Source organism: Eucyclogobius newberryi, unplaced genomic scaffold, assembly GCF_026437365.1.
Source record: "Eucyclogobius newberryi isolate DKJ021-1_F unplaced genomic scaffold, fEucNew1.0.hap1 SCAF_12, whole genome shotgun sequence".
NCBI classification, from domain to species: Eukaryota; Metazoa; Chordata; class Actinopteri; order Gobiiformes; family Gobiidae; genus Eucyclogobius; species Eucyclogobius newberryi.
In genome coordinates this window covers 30183859-30208103 of record NW_027315746.1, presented here as the reverse complement: position 1 = coordinate 30208103, position 24245 = coordinate 30183859, and the positions used below count along the sequence as shown (strand labels likewise).

The window sequence follows — 24245 nt, the reverse complement described above, 5'->3', positions numbered from 1 at the left end:
TCAACTCATTATTATTGTCAACGGGCAAAGACTGTGCGATTGTCCCCCCCATGTAAAGCCCTCGTTTGTGTCACTAACCTCATGCAGGTTCCGTGTATATAAACATGTTAATGCAAAAAATGAACATTATTATTGCTGAGCCAATAACACACCATGACGTAGGAATGCGTGAACGGTTTCAAAAAATGTATAGTTTATGATTTTCCAAGATGGGAAACATTGTTATTGCACTGGAATATTATTGTTTTTCTTTCTTCTTTCTTGGCGAGGCTGGTCAAGTGTCTTGCCCAAAGACACAATGACAGTGTGCAATACTGCCCCCCTGTGGCAACTGGCATTCCACTGGTCTCTCAGACAAGTAATAACCAGATCCATCCCAGCTTAGCTTTCGAAATCTTATGCACCCGGGCATTGACAAGTAGGTATGGCCACTTTAGACTAAGGACGGAAAATAATTATGTTATACATTTGATTCATTGCACGACCCTGTATTCAGCATCAAATTTGTATTTTTGGCTCCAATTTAGATTCAGTTGAACTATAAATCAATAACATTTGATTTGAAACATTTTGAACATTTATGGTTGTGCAGGAGGTTCCCAAAGTGGTCTAAATATAATATGTATAAATCTTGACTCAAATTAATAAATTGTGTGTTTTTTTTTTAAATTAGGTCAGACAGTGTGTCGCTGGTGGCGCAGTGGATAAGGGTGTTGCACGTGTGAGGTTGCTGTCACTTGTAGGGTGGAGTCCAGCCCTCGACATTTGCTGAATGTCTTTCTCCTATTTCTCCCCTTCCACAACAATAAGTGTCCTGTTAAATAAAGGCTTTGAGACTGTTTGTGTGGTTATTTCTAAAATACTATTAAACATATATATATATATATATATATATATATATATATATATATATATATATATATATGTGTTTAATAGAATTATATATCTTTTCAGATTGCTCAGGACCGTAAGCAGGCTACAATATGTGTAGTGAGCTTGTCAAGCCAGGCAGGGGCACTGTGCATCCCACAGGCAAAGTTGCTACACACTAGAAGAAGTAATAGTTCAAATTATGTATTTATACATACACTTGTAGGATTTATGCATGCAATAAAACAAAATCAAAATCATAATCAATCAAAATCAAATTTTCTGTAAATGCACATTCATTGATTTTTCTAAAATATATGTGTGGTGTAGTATAGTGTATACGCCTGGAAGAAATTGTTGATGAATGGTAAACTCATTATAAGCTCAGTGTGGTGTTGTGTGTGAAGCCTGCAGAAACCTGTCAACAAGCAAACCTTGCAATTCCACTCCGAATTCCCTTACTTTCTATTTTGCGGCTGCTTAATTTCAGCAATCATCAAATCTCTTAAGACCTAAATGAGAGAGGGATTGAGAGAACAGGCAAAGAGCGTGTACGGGCTGCTGCAGTGTGAGAGGAGCCCAGGGGTGACTTCAGGTAAACTATTCACAGGGATCAAGAAACACCAGATGTGTGCGAACAAACTGCCAAGTCAAGCTTCCCAGTTTGAACGGCAGGCATGGAAACACACAGGGAAAAGGGGGAAAAGTCAATGCAATGAAAATCTCTGGTGGGAGAGGCCGAAGGAGGCAGACGTTTGGAGACCAGAGGGAATGCTATGTGCTGATGCAGCCATTCTGCTGTGAAGTCCTCACATTAATAATGAGCAAAGTTTAAGCCGGGCCATGCCTCATGCCAAGCTCCCTCCAGCTTTGCCCCCACCCCACCAACCCACAAATGAACTGGCTGCCACATTAGAGGACTCGCATTAGTTTAAGACAATTGATGGCTCCCATTTCTAATCAATAGACAAAGACTTTTCTGTGGCTCTATCGGCAATTAACATCAGAATGTTCTAATTATCAGTTAGTTACGTTGCAATCACGGGCTAGGACGACTATTGCGACTACAGAATCTGCTAAACTTCTGTTTTAAAACATGAACAAAAAGTGAATCCTGCAGCAATGTTGCCTGGGGAGTGGTACTTGCAAATGGCCCCTGGTGGATGGGCCAAATGCAGAGGACACATTTACCTCTTGGGATAATAATACATATAACTTCACCATCATCGGCTGTAGGGGTGATCATGGTTAACCAGCACTCAGCGCTTAACCGAGAGAATACATTTTGCCAGGTTAACTGGTATGTTTAATTTAGCTTGTTTTCTACATGTAATTACACATTTGCCTCACCAGATAGCGCTTACATGCCCCCATACAAATGTGAAAAAGCAAGTTTGCTAAAACTTTAACATTTATCTCATTAAGACTGAGCAAACCTAATATCAATCACACATGGTTTATTTGACATGGATTTCAAGTTAATGATGCTTTTTGCATCTGATGCAAGCTAAGGTAAGCGGCTAATATTAGTGTATTATAACTTGACTCTTGAATAAAGAATTCTTTACCCATAATCACTACAACAGAGCTCAAAATAATGTTTACTCTTGAAATGCAATGTGGTCTAATTATAACTCGTACAGAATAAAAAACACGTAACCGTTTCATCGACTATTGATTGTGAAGAGCTCCATATACAGTGGGTTGGAGAAGTGCACTGGGACAGAGCATGTGCACAGACAAAGCAAGACAGTGGTCAAGAAATCAAATACATGCCTTTAACTTAGGCTATAGCGGTGAAATGTTTACTATATTAATAATCAAGACAAGATTAATTTTTTTTTTCAGTTTCATCACCAACGTGGGAATAATGAATACAGTATGTTTTATTATTTAACACATTGTGAAAAAATCATCAGAACTGTAGGTCCTGCATTGGGCATCAAATGGTGAAATTCCTGAAACATAACAAATCTACCATGTGTGCAGCCTCATTAGTGTCCATGGCAACATAACACTGAATAATATATTTTTTTAGCAATCAAAAATCAATTTGAAGGAGTCTTAAAATGATTTGAGGCTTAAAAACTGAACTATTCCAAAATACATTAGTACGAAAGTTGGTAATTTATGTTTTGAGCCACATTTTTCCGTCTATAATATACACAATCTCAAAGTGAGGGAAAATACTGTAAGTGTATGTTTTCCCCTGCTGCAGGCATAGCTCTGTATACATTTGTGGAATTTGGGAGAAAGTGAAGAGTCTCTGTGAGTTGCTTCCTTTGGCAGGAAACAGAGAGTGACCTGACATGCCCTGTGACCAGCCTGTGCAGGGGTACCGTGGGCGCGCAGCCTGACTGACATGGGTTTTACACTGATAAATAAAGTCTGAGCCCTATGGTCCAACCGCACATTTCTGTGGCATCTCTGGGCATAAACATCCAACCCTATGGACTGAACTAGCTCACCTCCAGGGCTTTTCAGGTCATCTGCAAAGAAACATCAAAGTCTTCCTCTTTTTTCATACCAATGAATTGACTAATGAATAAACAAAGAGACCATCTAAAGTTGTGATATATGGTCCACCACTAGTTTCATATTCATTGTTTTCCTATTCTAGAATGTGGTATCTTTTAGTATTTTAATATACAGTACGTATAAAACCCAATCTGTTTATTTATTACTCATTTCACCACTTTTTATCCCCATCCTACCTAAAAATCTATTTCAATTGAACTATGATGGAAAATAGAATGTTGCAATGTCATTAGAAAACCAGCAATCCACCAATGAAAAAACAGTATGACCAAGGCTCTCCATCAGTTTGAAAACAGTCCCTGCTCCCTATACACTACGGTTATATACTACATATACAAATACAGTGGTTTTGGACACAGCCAGTGTCTCAATAACACAGGACCTAGCAACAAGCACTGACCAACTGAAGCAGACAAGACTTGGAAAGCAAAGAAAAAAGTAATTTGAATCTGTGAGGAAAGAAAAATCCCAAATTTGAATTATTTATACATAAGAAAGATGGCAGCATGTTTTATTTAGGAGTGGGAGAAAGGCTCGATGTTGAGTTGTTTTATCATCACTGTGCTTCCGAGACAGGGTCACAAAGGCAAGCAACGTGGAGCTAAATATTTGCTGTTTCTCCCCTGTAAGACCGGAGTTATGCAAGACTCCAGTGTGTATTGTCAGAATCCAGGCTTGTCCAACAGAGCACACACAGCAGTGAGCCAATTCTGAGAAACACAGAGATGCTCTTCTAACATGATTACAATGGATCACACTCGATGCAATACTCTTGTGATCTTCTATTTCACAACATTTTAATAACTTTATTTTGCTTTTGGATGTGTTTTTGCATTGCTTTTAATCAGCTTGATGTAGCCAAATACTGGTAGATTTTCTTTTTGGGTACTAACACATTCAGTAAGGATTAAACAACAAGGAGCCCTGCGTCTTAAAACGAATTTATACTTCATAAGACGCAAGAAGTTTGTTCTTGCACCTAGGGCTACAAGAACAAGAACCAAGTTCATTTGGGATTTCATTTTCATTCTTTAACAGAAGCGCCTCAGCCAAACTCCTACTGCCTCATCCCCTCACGGTCCACAACAACTGTTGCTATGCTGTTGAGAGTGGAGAGAAGTGGGGCTCTGAACTAACGACACTGCCTTGCCTCACCAATTATATAAAGTATTTTTAATACCCACCAATTAAATTATTAAATTCAATGCTTAGGCCAGACACACCACAAGGCCCTTTCTGCAGCAAGTTTTATTTTGTAAGGGCCACGGGATTGCTTTAGCTATTGTTTGCAGAGCCATGACTTTATTATACAGCGCTGAAGACACTTTGAAGAGTTTTCTGACTACTTGTGAAGAATAAAGACAAGACTTTGGCCCGCGATGAAACAAAGCAGAAAGATAGCGCAGGAAGGGTTGGCCTCTGGCAGGTCATCAAAATAGATTGAGCTTCCTGTTACATGCAACATTTTGAGGACTTTTTCCCATTCAAAAGATACGTTTAGTTTTAATTGTTCATCATTATGGCACTGGCAACAGTCCTAATTTCTCATCATTCTGAGTTCCATGGATTGCTGGACTACTTGTGCGTTATGTAAAAATGAAGACCAAGTAAGATATATGCCAGCACTAATGCCAGCACTAACATCATTCTTAAATTATGTTTGTATTTGGATGAGCTCAGTAAAACCTGTGAGACAAGTGTGAACACGGTATCATGTTAGTATAGGTTGTCAGTGCCTAGTGAGGAGCGAGTGCTGACAGGGACAGTTGGTCGTCTGGGTGTGTGTGTGTCAGCCGCAGGGCCCTCACTGTGCCACTATGTGTGAGGGAATGTGACCTCAGGTAATCTCACATCACTGTGCTAACCTGAGAAGAGAGAGAGACACTACCGAGAAGCTGAGCAGGGGTAATAAAGACAAAACATCCTGGGAATTTAAATGGGAACTAGTGTTTTGTTTTTAAGGGGGGTGTAGCTGATTTTTCAGTAAAATATATTGTAAAAGCATCTATATGGGTTAAATGGGACAATCATGCACTGTCTGCCTCCGCGAAGGAGGAAGTGAGCTGATAGCATGCTAGTTATTGTTAGCTTTATCGTGACGGAAAAACTGACCTCTGTGAATGATGTGAAAAGCGCTTAGAAACTCATCGCAGTAAAACACTTGGATACTAGGAATGTGTTAGGTAAAGTGGCAGCATTCTAAAATGAACTAGTTCTATTTGTCACATTTTAAGAGGGCAAAAAGTTATAACCCATTAAAAAACCCATTAATCATTTATGTGTGTTTATTTTGTATTGTTACTTATTTGGTATGTTGGGTTTTTTTCTTGAAATAGTTAGGAAATATGAGTTAATGTGTAGTGCAACATGATTTTTGTAATGAAATATTTGTGATTTGAAACACATACTTAAACACATCTTAAACATTGAAATGAAGTTCAGAAAACTAGAAAACTCCTTCCCTCACTTGCACAAGCTTCATGTTATAAACTCTGCTCTCGCTGCTCCGGTCAGGAATACGACTCACGCAGCCCTCCTCCACCCCAGCACCACCTTTGCAGAGGATTAATCGGTTTTCACTTTTCTCGGAATCCTGGTCTTCAATGCATCGCCTGTCCTTCCTTCCTTTGTCTAAGCGCCAAAGCCATGTTAATATCTTCCAAACGCATTCCTCAACGCATTTGTCAAATTGAAATATTTCCTGTACTTTATCGATCACAGGAAATAACTGTGCAACCAATAACTTTAAGTTGAATTGTACTTTTTATATTATTTTGTTATAGATTTTTGGACTTGCACACTTTTCTGTAGAACACGCTGCAAATGTTCCATTTCAACACTGGATCCAGTCCGTACAAAATGTTCTGGGTGTTCCTGTTTTGCTAAAGCCATCTTGAAGTAAAACAACTTCACGCTTAAATGGATTGGGGGTTTGTTGCAGAAAACAACATTTTCTATAGCTCGCTGCTAAGTGTGAAGCCAGGCCATGAGAATAGCTCAAGAGTTGAAACCAAATACAGCTGGTTCCTATCTTTGCTGTTGAATGGGTGGCCTTGGCTCTCTCTCTCCCACCCTTTTCTTTTTTTTTTTTTTCTTAAGCTGTATCTTTCCAATCCTGCATATACACTCTCCAAGCCTGGGCTGTCCTTTGAAAGTCCGTTCCTGGTAGGGCGTTCTGAGAATAGGCCTCGCTAACATGGTTTATAGCTGTCCAGAGACGCTATCGGACGTGCATGTTAGTCTGCAGAGGGAGAGAGCACAAGGGCAGGGAGGGAGCGACCGTGCAAGGGAGGAGTTTGTAAAAAAAAAATGCCAAGCCACGGTTCACTTCGACAGGCAGTTAAAGTGAGGCCAGGGAAAGGAGAGAATGAGGGGAAAGACCACTCTCCGAGCACCAGCAAGTTTTATCTACATGCAGGAGAGAAGAATTCTACATATACTCTTTAAACTATTTCAATAAATCATACACCAAACATGATTAAGGGTGGAGCTTATTTTATCATAAAAATGGAAACAACTTTAGTACGACAGTAATTTTGCAACACAGTTTCTACTTTTGAGGCGAAACTATATAAAAAGTACAATAGTAAACATACTGCACAGCGTTCTGTAGGCTTAAATTTGCTCCCAGTCAACAAACATTTATGCAAAAAGTGATTAGTCATGGAAGCAAAACAGTAAGTTACAGCTGTAAAATCATGCCCTGTCCGTTTCTAATCTGCTGCTTTTGTGCCAAGCCATAGCCCTGTTCAGCCCCACCCCCCTCAGCTTCTCTGGCTCTCTCTGGATTGCTCTGTCCCAGCCCCTCCATACCACTCCTCCAGCCCTCTCTGCTGCCCGACTGGTTTGTCTCAGTGTCTGTCACAGCACAAGGACACTGTTCTCCTTCTCACCTGCGTTGCTAAAGTAACGGCAGGCCTTTCACTCACAGCCCTTTTATTGTATGTAAATAAAAAAGTGAAAAAGTTTATTGAAACGTGCAACCTCAAAAGCCCTTCAAAGAGTTTCTGATGTGTGAGACTGCAGCACAAAAATCCCTTCAAACTAATGAATTGAAATGGTGTTCAGTTGTAACGCTGAGTGACTAGCCAACTGGCTGGAGCAGAGGTAACCCTGAGTTCACTGTCGACAGTATGTGCCTGCAGTGGTACTCAGCCCTTCTGTCATAAAAAAACACAGCGAATCACACAGAATAAGGCTTTCAAATGGAGAGGAGTGTACTGTTTCAGGACTCTGGCAACTTGACCAAGGAAGCATTAAATTAACCGACGGGGGAGTGCAAATGAGGAGAAGAGCCAGCGGGCTGGTGAATAACTTTGATAACGAATCTTTGTTGTTTTTTTTTGAGTCCTCTGTGCCAAGTGTCTGAGTTGGATGCAGAGGCTCCAAATGTTAAGCTGGTGCAGATGAAAAAAGATATGTTCGTGCAGATAAAATTTGTTCCTAAACCGAGTCAATATTTGATCAATGAAAACATGTCAACATTAGCAAGTATGGCTACTGCAGAAACCGCAATATTGCCATCAAACCACACAAGGGCTCAAGCGACCACACGTATTTTGCAGTTGATGAACACAGGACATGCCCGTGTACATTAACTGTTTAACAACTTGATGATTTCTGAAGAGATAAAAATGCGACTCAGAAATGCTTTTTAAGAAACCTTTCAATGTGTTGGAGATAAGGCTGGGTATTGCCTAGTCCATCACGATATATATCACAATATCGATATATATTGAGCACAGCCCTAGTTGTACAACTTCTTTGAAAATTTTGTTTATTCAGGAGCGCTACATAGCTCGAAAAGTATGGTAATACATTTAAAGCCTCATATTTTGGCACACACATACATATATGTGATATTGTCTAAATATTGTTATCAGAATACTCTTACATCTCAGCCCTACCTAATCTGAAATGTTTTGAAAGCAGTAATAACCTTGTCCTTTACCTTTGCTGGGGTCTGCAGTGGGGGCCGCAGGGAGGGGTCTCTGAGATCGGGGCTGTGTTGGCGGGAGGCTCATCTTGACGGGCCCCACATACTCCACGTATGTACCGGGGAAGTCTCCTCTCTGTTTGGATCTCTCGTTGTAGCCCAGGAGCCAACCCAGCTTCTCGGGCCGCTCCTCGCAGCCCTCTTGGAAGCTCTCTGAGGACAGTAGCGATGCCTTGCTGACCGTGAGTAGGTCTCCCGGCAGCAGATCCAAGTCTTCTTCCTGGTCTTTAGTGAACGGGTACAGGGCACGGTAATGGAATCCTTCGGCGGCCATTTCGCGAGAGAAGTATGCCACTCAGATTGTAGAGTGGAGGATTAGTGACGGGATCTCTCTTAGAATCGTCTTTACCCAACTCTTAGAAGCATCTCTAAGTAAAAAAACAATTCAAGTCTCTCTTGCAATTGCAGTTTTAGACCTTGACGTTGCCTCCTGATGCCATTTTGTGTGAGAGTTCAAAATGGCCACCAGAAGAGTGTCGGTAGGATGTAGCATAGATAACTTGTCCTTTTAGTCAGGACTTCGGAGCATTTCTAAAAGTGTTGAAAATAGTTGTTCAAACCTGTCCTGTGTTGGTGGACTGGATTAGTTTCCTCAGTTTAATGCCCCGGTTGAGCCAGATAATGGAACAGAGAGAGTGTGTTGGCAACATGCTCTTTTCACACAGAGGAAGCCTGCTTGGTGTCAGCGGAGCGGCCGGGGGAAGATATAGGGCGGACGCTCGGTGTTCACATCAGTCAGTTTCCCACATGACTGCGACCCACCTATAACATAAAAATAACAACAAAATGTATTTAGTCAAAGGTTAATTCGTTTGGGAACATTTCAATTATGACAAAATTTGCACAACAACTATTGGGTAAAGAAAATAGCAAAAGGCCGATAGGTATGCGCGTAAAAAAGTTGGGTTTTAAGATTTGTCAAGTCAAAACGTCAAAACACAAGTCAGGAACATGCTTTAATATGCACTCAAACAGCTTCGTCAGGGTAAAAATGCTATTCATTTTGCAAAGATGTACAAATAACTGAACTGCACAAAACCATATCAAAACATTAGCGACAAAAAAGCCTGAATCAGCATCATCTTCTGCAAGTAAATTTCCTGGTAAAGGTATAGAAGCGCTTTCTGTCAAAGCAAGCCGCGCTTAGTAACAGTTTAGAAAATGACGCATACTTTCGCCAGTTGGCTATATGGTGGTCCAATCACACTGCCCCTGGAAATTCAACGCACTTGAATGCACATAGACCAATGCACTTAGACCTAAGAAATTGTTTACAAATCCCTCAGTTACTAACAGCAATATAAACTTGCTATACAACAATTTGTAATCTATACATTGGTTAAATTATTTTTTTTAAGCTAAATGTCCATGTTTTATAATCACGGAGGCAGCTAAAAAGATGGTTTTGCATGCAGATCATGGTTGCAATGATCAAGCACAATAAAATGAAAATAAAAAGGAAAAACTATCTTTTCCTGTCATTTAGATCCAAGGCAACAACAATTTCAAGTTAACTAAATTGTGCAGCAGATTATAAACTATAAACTATTCAAAACTGAAATGCACTAAAGTGCTTTGATAATGTCAAAGGCGAGAGAAAAAGTGCAAAAATATATATATTAAAAGAAAAAAACATCAATAGCGATATATTTTAAATGCCGCATTGACTAACGAACCCAAAAACAGCTGGTAGTGGGAATCTTGGCAGTGGTACGGCAATCCAAACGTTAACCGAACCAAAATCACCCTGACGTTCCAAATTCTGTTCAAAATTAGCAAGTCCAGTTTGAGAGTCTGCGAAAATCTGTGTGGTGCGAGAAAATGGCGAAGTGTGTCTGCTTGGTTTTCTCAGGACACAGCTAATGTCCTCGTGTGCTGATCTGCTGCGTCATATTCAGCACAGCTTCAGCTTCCAACCACACCAACGATGTCCATAACCCTTCACAGCCCAACAAGTTTCCACCAAAACTCGAAACAATTGTGCTACATTTGATATTTGAGACGCTAAACACAACTATTGGTCTTTGCAGCGTCATTGATGGTAAAACAAAACATGTAACGCTAAAAGATCTTCCATTAAAGATCATTTTAAAACGCAGCATAAAATGTGTTGAGTAAATATTTGGGACTTGTTTATTCACTTATTGTAGATTCAGAAGAAAATTGCCATTGGATCATACGAGGTGGAAACAAATTTTAACTCTAAATTTGACCAAAACCTTTTAAAATGCCTAAAGTATCCAACTAAAGGCATTGTTTTGGATAATCCCAATACATATTAGTCAGACAAAAAAGCCAAATTATACACCAATCCTTCCTTGTCTTGCCATTTATGAATACATTAAAAATGCTGACCTTACATACACTTGCAATAAACCCAATGACTATCAGATGTTGAATCGAAGAGCCTTACATTGCGGGCATGGCGTCATTTCACTTTATGATATATTTATACACATTACTCATTACACACCAGATTAATGAAATATTCACCTGTGAAAAAAACGAAACTATTGCTGCGTAGTTGTGGTTCAAATAAGGTTAGGATCGTAATTAAAAACAAAACAAAAATGTGTTCAGAATGTGCATTTGTTGGTTTGCGGGCGATAATGTTGTTTTGCAACTTGAGATTGCTTGCATCGAAGGTAGAAGGGATGTAGATCGAAAAGGGAGACGTTGCAAGCAAATAGGTGCAAGTTTGACGTGCGTACAAAAAAATATCTGGGCCAATTGCCTTAAAACCTACCAAAGGCCCGGTTTGCGAGGCCTGGTGTTGTGTAATCACTTGATGGAAGAATCGGACGAAAATACGTGCCAAACATACTCCGGAGAAAACGTGAAATTGCACCTGCGTCTCCAGTTTGGTCAGTTAGAAGCTTTAGTGCATGCTTTGAAGTCCTATCTACATAATCGTCTCCATTACGACGTGTGACAAGAGCAAGTCTCGAGAATATTTTAGAAATAAATACCGAGATCGAGATTGGAGGTTTTGGTGTGGGGATGCAGCATGAACTCACCCCTTACTTTGGGATCGGGTCGGAGCTGGACCAGCCTGGAGAAAGAAGCCAGACTCTTTCGGTTGCTCTCATCCCTTCCAGAGCCGAAGAGATGCCAGGCGAGACACGTGGCACTGGCATACCCAACCACAGCCCGCAATCCTCACACCACTATCACACCCCCCTCCTCCCCACCCTCCCCAAGCCCAAAAACTCTGAGCCCTGCCCCCCGAAAAAAGACTCTCAACTCTCCCCCCTCCCTCGCCCTCTTCGTCTTCCTCTTGCACGCAGCAAAAAAGTCCGGTTTGTTTACCGCTATTTCCTTTAGAGCAAGTTCCACAACGGATCTTGAAGCAGAAACAAAACAGGATCATCCTTTTTCCTTTTTCAGCTCGGGAAAAGTCATCCGAGGACAAGGTGCACTTCTCCCCGTCTTGTGGCGATGTCGCTGCAGCTGAAGATTCGACATGACAACAGCAAGAAAAGTGGCAAAATCCATCCCTTTTTGAAAAGACATGAGAGAGACTGCCGGAGAAAAGCGCTGTCAGCAGGCGCCCGTGCAGTTTTGGTACCAGCGGAAGAGTGGAGCTGCTCAAAGGCAAAGCACAAGGAAATAATTAATGAATTCAACAGCAAGTAACTCACTGTTGCTAGAGCGAGGGAAAGCCTGTCCTGCGATCTGATTGGCTGCTGCCCTGCCCATGTGCTCGCCACTTACAGAGAAGCCGGGCAAATCAAGGAATTGTTCTAATATTAGAAAATGTATCCAGGCAGTCGTCAAATGTCGGATGTAAACAGAAAGTGTGTTTTTCAGGACATGGAATGATTTTGTGTCATGTTTAAGATTGGATGGAGTTGACAGTGAGGTGTTTTAGAAGAGAAATGGAAGGAGATGAACAGAGAAGTGTACTAAGTGTCGGAAAAGGATGGATGTTAGTGATTGGAGAGGAGACAGTGAGTCATGACTCAGTGGTGCAATAGGATCAGAGCAGACAAACTGTGCTATAAAGTGAAGTCAAGCAGATTTGTACTGTGCAGTAAAGGAAGAGACTAAATTTTACTTCTACCACAGTGTAAATATGTCAAATATTTTATATCAGGACTATGTCAAACTATTATTCAGATAGTGTTTATTTGATCGTTCAACGTACTGCAGGATGAGGTCATTTAACAAGACAATTATTTTATTTATTATTTTTACTATGTGATTACAGTTCCTCAGACAAATATTGGGATTGCCATTAAATTTGCAATTCATATTTTATTATTAGTATTATTAGTTATATTCTGTCATAGTGCACATTTTAAACATTTAACATTTGAAAAAAGACTGAAATATGAACTGATGAAACCAAGAACTTAATGCACTTCAGGAGATTATGTCAATCCAACAGAAATGTGTTAAACATGTCTTTAATGTATTAGTAAAGGTTTAATTATCTGACAAATGGCAGTAATCACAAAAACTACCCTTATTTGATTTTTTTTTTAAGTTTATTTTTTATTAGAATTGCTTCTTGTAGCTTTTTAAATATTTTTTTTTAACTTTAACGATAGAGATAATATTTGAATTTTACATACCTTCAATTTCAATATATTGCCCACTCCTACTTTTAGAACATGTTTGTTGAGATCTAAACTACGGGGTTAGCAACTTTTATACAGAATAGAACAGTATATTTTGTTGTTTGGCAAAGGACATAAATAATTGCATTCTTTGCGATTTGCTAATTGCGATCATTCAAACAGTGATTTCGATCCGATAGTGACATATATCTTCCTGTGATAAGACAGTTTCAAGCAGCTTTCACTTATTCTACTAAGGAAAGGGAAGGGCAGAAATGATGCAGGGAGAGATTGTTAAACATGTATATGTACTGTATGTATATGTCTGTATACATACATATATATATATATATATATATATATATATATATATATATATATATATATTAGGGCTGGGCAACGATTACATTTTTTAATCGCGATTAATCGCATTATTTCCCTGATTACTCATGATTAATCGCATTTTTACATGCAAAATTCAAAATGAATTCAAAAGAAGTGTAAAGTGCATCAGCATTTTTATTCAGTAGCAGTTAAATAGAATATTCAGTATTCACTTGCCACAAAATCCTGAGCCACAATTATTAAAGATTAACAGGCCACTTCAGAGGTAACAGCACAACTCCTCCACTGAGCATGTGCAGGACGACTCGGACGCACGTCTGCTGCCGAGTGTATTTTACGGACATGAGTCCGGCGCGTCCGGTGCGGTTGTCTTAATGTACACGCGCTCAAATTCTGCGTCGGGCGCGATTCGTCGCGTTAACTTGCCCAGCCCATATGTGTGTATGTATATATTATACACAACTACAATGGGTAGTGGTATATGGTGATTGCTATTTTAAAAATATGACTACATGTACGACAACATATGGTAGCATGATGAGAATGGTAAAAAAAAAAATATTCTCATTTACTCAAATTATATGTGATATTTGTTATTTTCACACTGACAACCGCAAGAGGGCGCTCTAGGCTCTAAGCGACGCACATTCCTCTACCTCCGGAGAAGTGACACAGAGGAATAATAATTCAATGGAATTCAATGGATTTAGTGATTTGGGGTAATAGCATGTTCTTTATGCTATAGTTATCTGAATAACTGTTAATATGTTACGTTGACATACCAGACACTTACGACAGTTCGTTGTCTGTGCGTCATGTAGCTGAAGGTGTTACGTTACAGTGTTCTCGCTGGCGAGTTGGTCACCGCCATGCCCAAAAGATGCCGCCATGCTTCGGCTGGTCACCGCCATGCCCAAAAGATACCATCAGGTAGTAAGATCACGAAGATCACGTAGGCGCTCGCTCGCACGGCGCACACTCGCACGGCGGTCTTGGCCTCATAGTACTTTTCGCTCGCGCCGCCTATGGTGCTCACCGTGCGAGCGCCACAGGTGCGAGCAAAACATTTTTAAGTACTTTGCGGTATGGGGAAGGCTTAGAGCTTTCAAACGATGTATAATTTGTTGTTATAGTGGAAACGGCTATATTGTTTTTGCTAAAAATATTATTAGGCCCGAGCCCCAGCAGGGCGGAGGGCCTATTGCTCATGCAATAGTAGCGTTGCAACTGTCTGACCAAACATGCGGGCTGCGGTACCCCGTCGCCCCTGGCAAGTACAGTGAACTAGCCCATGCCGAAGGCATGGATCATGCATACTTACTCCTGCTATGACAGAAATAGTCAACAATGAGTGAATGGGCGTAGCCCATTCACTAATTGTTGACAACAGCAGCGCGAAGCGCTGCATTCCTCCAAAAACCCTCCTGACATCGTCCCGTACGCGAGAATCCATGCCGCAGGCATGGGCCATGCTTGTATCTGCTCAAATCAATGGAAGTCTATGGGGAGTGGGCGGGGCATCCCGACGGAATAGGGAGTGACGAGCGCGTAAGCGCTCGTAATGATGATTCCACCCCATGGCGGCATCGGGAAGGCTTAGAGCTTTCAAACGATGTATAATTTGTTGTTATAGTGAAAACGGCTATATTGTTTTTGCTAAAAATATTATTATTATTAGGCCCGAGCCCCAGCAGGGCGGAGGGCCTATTGCTCCCGCAACGCTGCCGAAGGCAGCGTTGCAACTGTCTGACCAAACATGCGGGCGTAGCCCGCATGTTTGGTACCCCGTCGCCCCTGGCAAGTACAGTGAACTAGCCCATGCCGAAGGCATGGATCATGCATACTTACTCCTGCTATGACAGAAATAGTCAACAATGAGTGAATGGGCGTAGCCCATTCACTCATTGTTGACTATTGGGCGTAGCCCATTCACTCATTGTTGACAACAGCAGCGCGAAGCGCTGCATTCCTCCAAAAACCCTCCTGGCATCGTCCCGTACGCGAAAATCCATGCCGCAGGCATGGGTCATGCTTGTATCTGCTCAAATCAATGGAAGTCTATGGGGAGTGGGCGGGGCATCCCGACGGAATAGGGAGTGACGAGCGCGTAAGCGCTCGTAATGATGATTCCACCCCATGACGGCATCGGGAAGGCTTAGAGCTTTCAAACGATGTATCATTTGTTGTTATAGTGGAAACGGCTATATTGTTTTTGCTAAAAATATTATTATTTTTCTTGTTCTTCATCGCTTTGAACTCTAATTTGACCCCCTGAACATGCTCAAAAACTCACCAAACTTTGCCCAAAATTCAGAATCGGCGAAAAATTTTGTTTTTTCTGGGCCATTTTTTTTTTCCTAAAAAAATTGCGCGACAGCGCCACCGACAAAAGTCAAAATACATTGCGCCTATGGGAGACGCCCCGAGGTCAACTTTGTCGTAGAGCTACGAAATTCGGAACACGCATTCCTCTTGTGAGGACAAAAAAAAAATATTATTGTGGCCACGCCCCCAGACTTACCTTATGGCCGCCATCTTCCTTTGAAAATGAAAACACGCTGTGTTAGCCATTTTGTTCACGTCAAACTTTGACGAACTCCTCCTAGGGCGTTTTGCCCACCGACTTCAAAATCGGCGTACGTCCTCTGGACAAGTGGGGGATCTAAAGTTATCCAATTTTTTGAGATACCTCTTACGGTCTGTGTGCGGCGCAGCCGCAAAGTTGGACAACTTATTTTGGGATATTGCAGATCTAAAAATTGTTCCCATTTGATCAAAACAAGTCCGATTAGGACCAAATTTGAATCAGTTGTTCAACTTTCTAGTTTGGACCAGTTTATGATGACAAAATTGAAATGGGCGCGATAGCGCCCCCTACAGAGTGACCTTTAAATTAACATTGAAGGTCAAAAATTAGTTTTACCAAAATTTTCTAAACTTTACCCAAAATTCTATTTTGGCGTCCCGATCAAAAAAGCCAATCAGACAAATGCCTTAATTTTTACGGCGTAGTCGTAGCGATGACATAAACCTCCCATGTTGTCCCTATGGGAAAACCGCTAAATCTCTCGAATATCCACATTTTTATGTTTCACACTTTAACGAACTCCTCCTAGTGCGTTTTGCCCACCGACCTCAAAATCGGTGTACGTCCTCTAGACAAGTGGGGCATCTAAAGTTATCCAAATTTTAAGGATAGCTTTTACGGTCTCTGTGCGACAGAGCCGCAAACGTTTCCCAGAATTCTGACTATTTGGCCTTCAGAGTGGCCTATACACAATAGTTTTTCCAAATGACATGATATTTTGAACAAAATTCTAATTTGCCATCCTGATCATAAAAGTATGAGAGCCAAAGTCATATTTTGTACGACGTAACCGTAGCGATGACAGAAACATCCCATGTTATCCTTATGGGAAAATCGCAGAATCGCTCAAATCACCACATTTTTACGCTTCACACTTTAACGAACTCCTCTTAGGGCGATTGCCCGATCAAGTTCATATTTGGAGAATATCATCTACACAAGCGGGGCATCAAAACTTATCCATATTTTGATTCTAAGTGCTACGGTCTCTGTGCGGCCGACCCGCAAATATATGTCAGAAATGGGAAAACAGCGAAATCTCTGAAATGTTCACATTTACGCTTCACACTTTAACAAACTCCTCTAAGGGCAATAGCTCGATCAAGCTCATATTTGGGGAAAATCATCTACACAAGCGGAGCATCAAAAGTTATCCATATTTTTATTCCAAGTGTCACGGTCTCTGTGCGGCGGACCCGCACATTTGACTGACACTTGTGTTCATTTACACTGGATTGGCCATGTCAATTGTGTCGCCGTCTGTCAAGTTCTTTTTTAATTCAACACAATAAGGGCGCCATCTTTATCAAGTCGAAAGCGCAGAGTCGGAAGGGCGGCGCGCGGGCCGTTGGATGCCGCTTGCGGCTTTAATTTTTCTTGTTCTTCTTCAGCGCTTTGATCTCTAATTTGACCCCCTGAACATGCTCAAAAACTCACCAAACTTTGCCCAAAATTCAAAATCGGCGAAAAATTTTGTTTTTTTCTGGGCCATTTTTTTTTCGTTAAAAAATGGCGCGATAGCGCCACCGACAAAAGTCAAAATACATTGCGCCTATGGAAGACGCCCCGAGGTCAACTTTGGCGTAAAGCTACGAAATTCGGGACACGCATTCCTCTCGTGAGGACAAAAAAATACATTATTGTGGCCACGCCCCCAGACTTACCCTATGGCCGCCATCTTCCTTTGAAAATGAAAACACGCTGTGTTAGCCATTTTGTTCACGTCAAACTTTGACGAACTCCTCCTAGGGCGTTTTGCCCACCGACTTCAAAATTGGCGTACGTCCTCTGGACAAGTGGGACATCTAAAGTTATCCAATTTTTTGAGATACCTTTTACGGTCTGTGTGCGGCGCAGCCGCAAAGTTGGACAACTTATTTTGGGATATTGCAGATCTAAAAATTGTTCCCATTTGATCAAAACAAGTCCGATTAGGACCAAATTTGAATCAGTTGTTCAACTTTCTAGTTTGGACCAGTTTATGATGACAAAATTGAAATGGGCGCGATAGCGCCCCCTACAGAGTGACCTTTAAATTAACATTGAAGGTCAAAAATTAGTTTTACCAAAATTTTCTAAACTTTACCCAAAATTCTATTTTGGCGTCGCGATCAAAAAAGCCAATCAGACAAATGCCTTAATTTTTACGGCGTAGTCGTAGCGATGACATAAACCTCCCATGTTATCCCTATGGGAAAACCGCTAAATCTCTCGAATATCCACATTTTTATGTTTTACACTTTAACGAAGTCCTCCTAGTGCGTTTTGCCCACCGACCTCAAAATCGGTGTACGTCCTCTAGACAAGTGGGGCATCTAAAGTTATCCAAATTTTAAGGATAGCTTTTACGGTCTCTGTGCGACGGAGCCGCAAACGTTTCCCAGAATTCTGACTATTTGGCCTTCAGAGTGGCCTATAAACAATAGAGTTTTTCCAAATGACATGATATTTTGAACAAAATTCTAATTTGCCATCCTGATCATAAAAGTATGAGAGCCAAAGTCATATTTTGTACGACGTAACCGTAGCGATGACAGAAACATCCCATGTTATCCTTATGGAAAATCGCAGAATCGCTCAAATCACATTTTTACGCTTCACACTTTAACGAACTCCTCCTAGGGCGATTGCCCGATCAAGTTCATATTTGGAGAATATCATCTACACAAGCGGGGCATCAAAACTTATCCATATTTTGATTCTAAGTGCTACGGTCTCTGTGTGGCCGACCCGCAAATATATGTCAGAAATGGGAAAACAGCGAAATCTATGAAATGTTCACATTTACGCTTCACACTTTAACAAACTCCTCTAAGGGCAATAGCTCGATCAAGCTTATATTTGGGGAAAATCATCTACACAAGCGGAGCATCAAAAGTTATCCATATTTTTATTCCAAGTGTCACGGTCTCTGTGCGGCGGACCCGCACATTTGACTGACACTTGTGTTCATTTACACTGGATTGGCCATGTCAATTGTGTCGCCGTCTGTCAAGTTCTTTTTTAATTCAACACAATAAGGGCGCCATCTTTATCAAGTCGAAAGCGCAGAGTCGGAAGGGCGGCGCGCGGGCCGTTGGATGCCGCTTGCGGCTTTAATTTTTCTTGTTCTTCTTCAGCGCTTTGATCTCTAATTTGACCCCCTGAACATGCTCAAAAACTCACCAAACTTTGCCCAAAATTCAGAATCGGCGAAAAATTTTGTTTTTTCTGGGCCATTTTTTTTTCGTTAAAAAATGGCGCGATAGCGCCACCGACAAAAGTCAAAATACATTGCGCCTATGGAAGACGCCCCGAGGTCAACTTTGGCGTAAAGCTACGAAATTCGGGACACGCATTCCTCTCGTGAGGACAAAAAAATACATTATTGTGGCCACGCCCCCAGACTTACCCTATGGCCGCCATCTTCCTTTGAAAATGAAAACACGCTGTGTTAGCCATTTTGTTCACGTCAAACTTTGACGAACTCCTCCTAGGGCGTTTTGCCCACCGACTTCAAAATTGGCGTACGTCCTCTGGACAAGTGGGGCATCTAAAGTTATCCAATTTTTTGAGATACCTTTTACGGTCTGTGTGCGGCGCAGCCGCAAAGTTGGACAACTTATTTTGGGATATTGCAGATCTAAAAATTGTTCCCATTTGATCAAAACAAGTCCGATTAGGACCAAATTTGAATCAGTTGTTCAACTTTCTAGTTTGGACCAGTTTATGGTGACAAAATTGAAATGGGCGCGATAGCGCCCCCTACAGAGTGACCTTTAAATTAACATTGAAGGTCAAAAATTAGTTTTACCAAAATTTTCTAAACTTTACCCAAAATTCTATTTTGGCGTCGCGATCAAAAAAGCCAATCAGACAAATGCCTTAATTTTTACGGCGTAGTCGTAGCGATGACATAAACCTCCCATGTTATCCCTATGGGAAAACCGCTAAATCTCTCGAATATCCACATTTTTATGTTTCACACTTTAACGAACTCCTCCTAGTGCGTTTTGCCCACCGACCTCAAAATCGGTGTACGTCCTCTAGACAAGTGGGGCATCTAAAGTTATCCAAATTTTAAGGATAGCTTTTACGGTCTCTGTGCGACGGAGCCGCAAACGTTTCCCAGAATTCTGACTATTTGGCCTTCAGAGTGGCCTATAAACAATAGAATTTTTCCAAATGACATGATATTTTGAACAAAATTCTAATTTGCCATCCTGATCACAAAAGTATGAGAGCCAAAGTCATATTTTGTACGGCGTAACCGTAGCGATGACAGAAACATCCCATGTTATCCTTATGGGAAAATCATAGAATTGCTCAAATCACCACATTTTTACGCTTCACACTTTAACGAACTCCTCCTAGGGCGATTGTCCGATCAAGTTCATATTTGGAGAATATCATCTACACAAGCGGGGCATCAAAACTTATCCATATTTTGATTCTAAGTGCTACGGTCTCTGTGCGGCCGACCCGCAAATATATGTCAGAAATGGGAAAACAGCGAAATCTCTGAAATGTTCACATTTACGCTTCACACTTTAACAAACTCCTCCGTGAGCAATAGCTCGATCAAGCTTTACTTTGGGAAAAATCATCTACACAAGCGCGGCATCAAAAGTTATCCATATTTTTATTCCAAGTGCTACGGTCTCTGTGCGGCGGCGCAGCAAATTTGACTGACACTTGTGTTGATTTGCACTGGATTGGCCATGTCAATTGTGTCGCCGTCTGTCAAGTTCTTTTTTTATTCAACACAATAAGGGCGCCATCTTTATCAAGTCGAAAGCGCAGAGTCAGAAGGCCGGCGGCCCGCGAGGGCCGTTGGATGCCGCTTGCGGCTTTAATTAGGCCCGAGCCCCAGCAGGGCGGAGGGCCTATTGCTCCCGCAACGCTGCCGAAGGCAGCGTTGCAACTGTCTGACCAAACATGCGGGCTGCGCCCGCATGTTTGGTACCCCGTCGCCCCTGGCAAGTACAGTGAACTAGCCCATGCCGAAGGCATGGATCATGCATACTTACTCCTGCTATGACAGAAATAGTCAACAATTAGTGAATGGGCGTAGCCCATTCACTAATTGTTGACAACAGCAGCGCGAAGCGCTGCATTCCACCAAAAACCCTCCTGGCATCGTCCCGTACGCGAGAATCCATGCCGCAGGCATGGGCCATGCTTGTATCTGCTCAAATTAATGGAAGTCTATGGGGAGTGGGCGGGGCATCCTGACGGAATAGGGAGTGACAAGCGCGTAAGCGCTCGTAATGATGATTCCACCCCATGGCGGCATCGGGAAGGCTTAGAGCTTTCAAACGATGTATAATTTGTTGTTATAGTGGAAACGGCTATATTGTTTTTGCTAAAAATATTATTATTTTTATTTTTCTTGTTCTTCTGCTTTTTGATCTCTAATTTGACCCCCTGAACATGCTCAAAAACTCACCAAACTTTGCCCAAAATTCAGAATCGGCGAAAAATTTGATTTTTTCTGGGCCATTTTTTTTTTCGTTAAAAAATGGCGCGACAGCGCCACCGACAAAAGTCAAAATACATTGCGCCTATGGGAGACGCCCCGAGGTCAACTTTGGCGTAAAGCTACGAAATTCGGGACACGCATTCCTCTCGTGAGGACGAACAAAAAAAATCATTGTGGCCACGCCCCCAGACTTACCCTATGGCCGCCATCTTCCTTTGAAAATGAAAATACGCTGTGTTAGTCATTTTGTTCACGTCAAACTTTGACGAACTCCTCCTAGGGCGTTTTGCCCACCGACTTCAAAATCGGCGTACGTCCTCTGGACAAGTGGGGCATCTAAAGTTATTCAATTTTTTGAGATACCTTTTACGGTCTGTGTGCGGCGCAGCCGCAAAGTTGGACAACTTATTTTGGAATATTGCAGATCTAAAAATTGCTCCCATTTGATCAAAACCAGTCCGATTAGGACCAAATTTGAATCAGTTGTTAAACTTTCTAGTTTGGACCAGTTTAGGCTGACAAAATTGAAATGGCCGCGATAGCGCCCCCTACAGAGTGACCTTTAAATTAACATTGAAGGTCAAAAATTAGTTTTACCAAAATTGTCTAAACTTTACCCAAAATTCTATTTTGCCGTCCCGATCACAAAAGCCAATCACAAAAATGCCTAAATTTTTACGCCGTAGTCGTAGCGATGACAGAAACCTCCCATGTTATCCCTATGGGAAAACCGCAAAATCTCTCAAATTACCACATTTTTATGTTTTACACTTCAACGAACTCCTCCTAGTGCGTTTTGCCCACCAACCTCAAAATCGGTGTACGTCCTCTAGACAAGTGGTGCATCTAAAGTTATCCAAATTTTAAGGATAACTTTTACGGTCTCTGTGCGACGGAGCCGCAAACGTTTCCCAGAATTCTGACTATTTGGCCTTCAGAGTGGCCTATAAACAATAGAGTTTTTCCAAATGACATGACATTTTGCACTAAATTCTAATTTGCCATCCTGATCATACAAGTATGAGAGCCAAAGTCATATTTTGTACGGCGTAACCGTAGCGTTGACAGAAACATCCCATGTTATCCTTATGGGAAAATCGTAGAATCGCTCAAATCACCACATTTTTACACTTCACACTTTAACAAACTCCTCCTAGGGCGATTGTCCGATCAAGCTCATATTTGGGGAAAATCATCTACACAAGCGGGCCATCAAAACTTATCCATATTTTGATTCTAAGTGCTACGGTCTCTGTGTGGCGGACCCGCAAATATATGTCAGAAATGGGAAAACAGCGAAATCTCCAAAATGACCACATTTTCACGCTTCACACTTTCACCAACTCCTCCTAGGCCGATTGCCCGATCAAGCTCATATTTGGGGAAATCATCTACACAAATGGGGCATCAAAAGTTATCCATATTTTGATTTTAAGTGCTACGGTCTCTGTGCCGTGGAGCTGCAAATATACTGTCACAAATGGGAAAAACGCCAAATCCTTGAAATGTTCACATTTATGCTTCACACTTTAATGAACTCCTCTGTGGGCAATAGCTCGATCAAGCTCATATTTGGGAAAAATAATCTACACAAGCGGAGCATCAAAAGTTATCCATAGTGTCACGGTCTCTGTGCGCTGGAGCTGCACATTTGACCGACATTTGTGTTAATTTGCACTGGTTAAGCACAGCATTGTACATGTCCAATGTGTCGCTGTCTTAGTTCTTAGACAATTGCGTTAGCGCCATCTCTGTAAAATGCAGAGAGCAGAGTCGGAAGGCCGGCGGCCCGCGAGGGCCGTTGGATGCCGCTTGCGGCTTTAATTTTTCTTGTTCTTCATCGCTTTGATCTCTAATTTGACCCCCTGAACATGCTCAAAAACTCACCAAACTTTGCCCAAAATTCAGAATCGGCGAAAATTTTTATTTTTTCTGGGCCATTTTTTTTTTTGTTAAAAAATGGCGCGACAGCGCCACCGACAAAAGTCAAAATACATTGCGCCTATGGGAGACGCCCCGAGGTCAACTTTGGCGTAAAGCTACGAAATTCGGGACACGCATTCCTCTCGTGAGGACGAACAAAAAAAATCATTGTGGCCACGCCCCCAGACTTACCCTATGGCCGCCATCTTCCTTTGAAAATGAAAATACGCTGTGTTAGTCATTTTGTTCACGTCAAACTTTGACGAACTCCTCCTAGGGCGTTTTGCCCACCGACTTCAAAATCGGCGGACGTCCTCTGGACAAGTGGGGCATCTAAAGTTATTCAATTTTTTGAGATACCTTTAACGGTCTGTGTGCGGCGCAGCCGCAAAGTTGGACAACTTATTTTGGAATATTGCAGATCTAAAAATTGCTCCCATTTGATCAAAACCAGTCCGATTAGGACCAAATTTGAATCAGTTGTTAAACTTTCTAGTTTGGACAAGTTTAGGCTGACAAAATTGAAATGGCCGCGATAGCGCCCCCTACAGAGTGACCTTTAAATTAACATTGAAGGTCAAAAATTAGTTTTACCAAAATTGTCTAAACTTTACCCAAAATTCTATTTTGCCGTTCCGATCACAAAAGCCAATCACAAAAATGCCTAAATTTTTACGGCGTAGTCGTAGCGATGACAGAAACCTCCCATGTTATCACTATGGGAAAACCACCAAATCTCTCAAATTACCACATTTTTATGTTTTACACTTCAACGAACTCCTCCTAGTGCGTTTTGCCCACCAACCTCAAAATCGGTGTACGTCCTCTAGACAAGTGGGGCATCTAAAGTTATCCAAATTTTAAGGATAACTTTTACGGTCTCTGTGCGACGGAGCCGCAAACGTTTCCCAGAATTCTGACTATTTGGCCTTCAGAGTGGCCTATAAACAATAGAGTTTTTCC

General features: G+C 41.6%; 1 protein-coding gene across 2 annotated transcripts in view; it reads right to left on the bottom strand.

The window, feature by feature from the left end:
- pik3r2 (phosphoinositide-3-kinase, regulatory subunit 2 (beta)) overlaps window positions 1-24245 on the bottom strand; it is a 64432-nt gene that overhangs the window by 24610 nt on the left and 15577 nt on the right. The window contains exons 2-3 of one of the 2 annotated variants that reach the window (XM_072441884.1): window positions 8965-9166; window positions 8360-8772 (exon numbers count right to left, since the gene is read on the bottom strand). In XM_072441884.1, coding sequence (XP_072297985.1) covers window positions 8360-8678 — 319 coding nt within the window. In that variant the 5' untranslated portion in view covers window positions 8679-8772; window positions 8965-9166. Of the gene's footprint in view, window positions 1-8359; window positions 9167-11421; window positions 11573-24245 lie in introns of those variants that run through there. The other variant, XM_072441883.1, reaches the window with a different exon arrangement.